Source organism: Penaeus chinensis, chromosome 2 (assembly GCF_019202785.1).
Source record: "Penaeus chinensis breed Huanghai No. 1 chromosome 2, ASM1920278v2, whole genome shotgun sequence".
Classification (NCBI taxonomy): Eukaryota; Metazoa; Arthropoda; class Malacostraca; order Decapoda; family Penaeidae; genus Penaeus; species Penaeus chinensis.
The window spans coordinates 2,404,595-2,407,094 of NC_061820.1; the positions used below are offsets into that span (position 1 = coordinate 2,404,595).

At 50.0% G+C, this 2,500-nt stretch overlaps 1 protein-coding gene across 1 annotated transcript; it reads right to left on the reverse strand.

The window, feature by feature from the left end:
• Positions 1 to 1,724: 1,724 nt before the first annotated feature.
• On the reverse strand, positions 1,725 to 2,468 carry LOC125031222 (uncharacterized protein DDB_G0271670-like; the record flags this gene model as incomplete). Its single annotated transcript, XM_047621856.1, has 1 exon — positions 1,725 to 2,468. A coding segment is annotated over one exon (744 nt), but the record flags the coding sequence as incomplete, so codon positions are not given.
• Between the last annotated feature and the right edge of the window lie 32 nt (positions 2,469 to 2,500).

Genomic DNA, 2,500 nt, shown 5'->3' on the forward strand with positions numbered 1-2,500 from the left:
GAGAGAATGACAGAAACAGAGAAGAGGAAAAAATGAAATAAATTTTATATAAAAACCGGACGAGGGAGGAAACGCCATCCCATAAAAAAAATTAAACTATAGAAATAAAAACGAAAATATGGAAAGAAAAAAATGTTTAAAAATAGGAAAAACAATATTAGATATTCATAGAGAGCGAGAGAGAGAGGTAGGATAAGAAGACAGAAGGAAGAGGAGGAGGAAGAATATAAGAAAAATAGAGAAGAGGGAGAGGGAAGATGAGGGGAAGAGGAAAACTAGAAATATTATAATGATTAAACAAAAGAAACAAAAAAAGAAAAAAGGAAAAGAAAAACAAAGAAAAAGAAAAAAGAAAAAAAAGAAAAAAAAAGAAAGAAAAAAAAATATATATAAGAAAAAAACAAAATAAATAAATAAACAAATAAATAAAAAACATATAGTCACCATTGCAAACACAAAAGAGAGAAAATAAAAATGCAAGAATTATTTAAAAAAAGAAAAGAAAAAAAGAGATGACAGCTGTTGGGAGGTTCATAAATTTAAAGATACACTGGCGATGGTGACAGTGATGGTGGTGATGGTGAGGATGAGGAGGAGGAGGAGGAGGACGATGATGGTGAGGAGGAGGAGGACGATGATGGTGAGGAGGAGGAGGAGGACGATGATGGCGATGGTGACAGTGATGGTGGTGATGGTGAGGATGAGGAGGAGGAGGAGGACGATGATGGTGATGGTGACAGTGATGACGATGATGGTGAGGAGGAGGAGGACGACGATGATGGCGATGGTGACAGTGATGGTGGTGATGGTGAGGATGAGGAGGAGGAGGACGACGATGATGGCGATGGTGACAGTGATGGTGGTGATGGTGATGGTGAGGAGGAGGAGGAGGACGATGATGGTGATGGTGACAGTGATGACGATGATGGTGAGGAGGAGGAGGACGACGATGATGGCGATGGTGACAGTGATGGTGGTGATGGTGATGGTGAGGAGGAGGAGGAGGACGATGATGGTGATGGTGACAGTGATGACGATGATGGTGAGGAGGAGGAGGACGACGATGATGGCGATGGTGACAGTGATGGTGGTGATGGTGAGGATGAGGAGGAGGAGGAGGACGATGATGGTGATGGTGACAGTGATGACGATGATGGTGAGGAGGAGGAGGACGACGATGATGGCGATGGTGACAGTGATGGTGGTGATGGTGAGGAGGAGGAGGAGGAGGAGGACGATGATGGTGAGGAGGAGGAGGACGACGATGATGGCGATGGTGACATTGATGGTGGTGATGGTGAGGAGGAGGAGGAGGAGGAGGACGATGATGGTGAGGAGGAGGAGGACGACGATGATGGCGATGGTGACAGTGATGGTGGTGATGGTGATGGTGAGGAGGAGGAGGAGGACGGTGATGGTGATGGTGACAGTGATGACGATGATGGTGAGGAGGAGGAGGACGACGATGATGGCGATGGTGACAGTGATGGTGGTGATGGTGAGGAGGAGGAGGAGGAGGAGGACGATGATGGTGAGGAGGAGGAGGACGACGATGATGGCGATGGTGACAGTGATGGTGGTGATGGTGAGGATGAGGAGGAGGAGGAGGACGATGATGGTGAGGAGGAGGAGGACGACGATGATGGCGATGGTGACAGTGATGGTGGTGATGGTGAGGATGAGGAGGAGGAGGAGGACGATGATGGTGATGGTGACAGTGATGACGATGATGGTGAGGAGGAGGAGGACGACGATGATGGCGATGGTGACAGTGATGGTGGTGATGGTGAGGAGGAGGAGGAGGAGGAGGAGGACGATGATGGTGAGGAGGAGGAGGACGACGATGATGGCGATGGTGACATTGATGGTGGTGATGGTGAGGAGGAGGAGGAGGAGGAGGAGGACGATGATGGTGAGGAGGAGGAGGACGACGATGATGGCGATGGTGACAGTGATGGTGGTGATGGTGATGGTGAGGAGGAGGAGGAGGACGGTGATGGTGATGGTGACAGTGATGACGATGATGGTGAGGAGGAGGAGGACGACGATGATGGCGATGGTGACAGTGATGGTGGTGATGGTGAGGAGGAGGAGGAGGAGGAGGACGATGATGGTGAGGAGGAGGAGGACGACGATGATGGCGATGGTGACAGTGATGGTGGTGATGGTGAGGAGGAGGAGGAGGAGGAGGACGATGATGGTGAGGAGGAGGAGGACGACGATGATGGCGATGGTGACATTGATGGTGGTGATGGTGAGGAGGAGGAGGAGGAGGACGATGATGGTGATGGTGACAGTGATGACGATGATGGTGAGGAGGAGGAGGACGACGATGATGGCGATGGTGACAGTGATGGTGGTGATGGTGAGGAGGAGGAGGATGAGGAGGACGATGATGGTGAGGAGGAGGAGGACGACGATGATGGCGATGGTGACAGTGATGGTGGTGATGGTGAGGAGGAGGAGGAGGAGGAGGAGGACGATGATGGTGATGGTGATA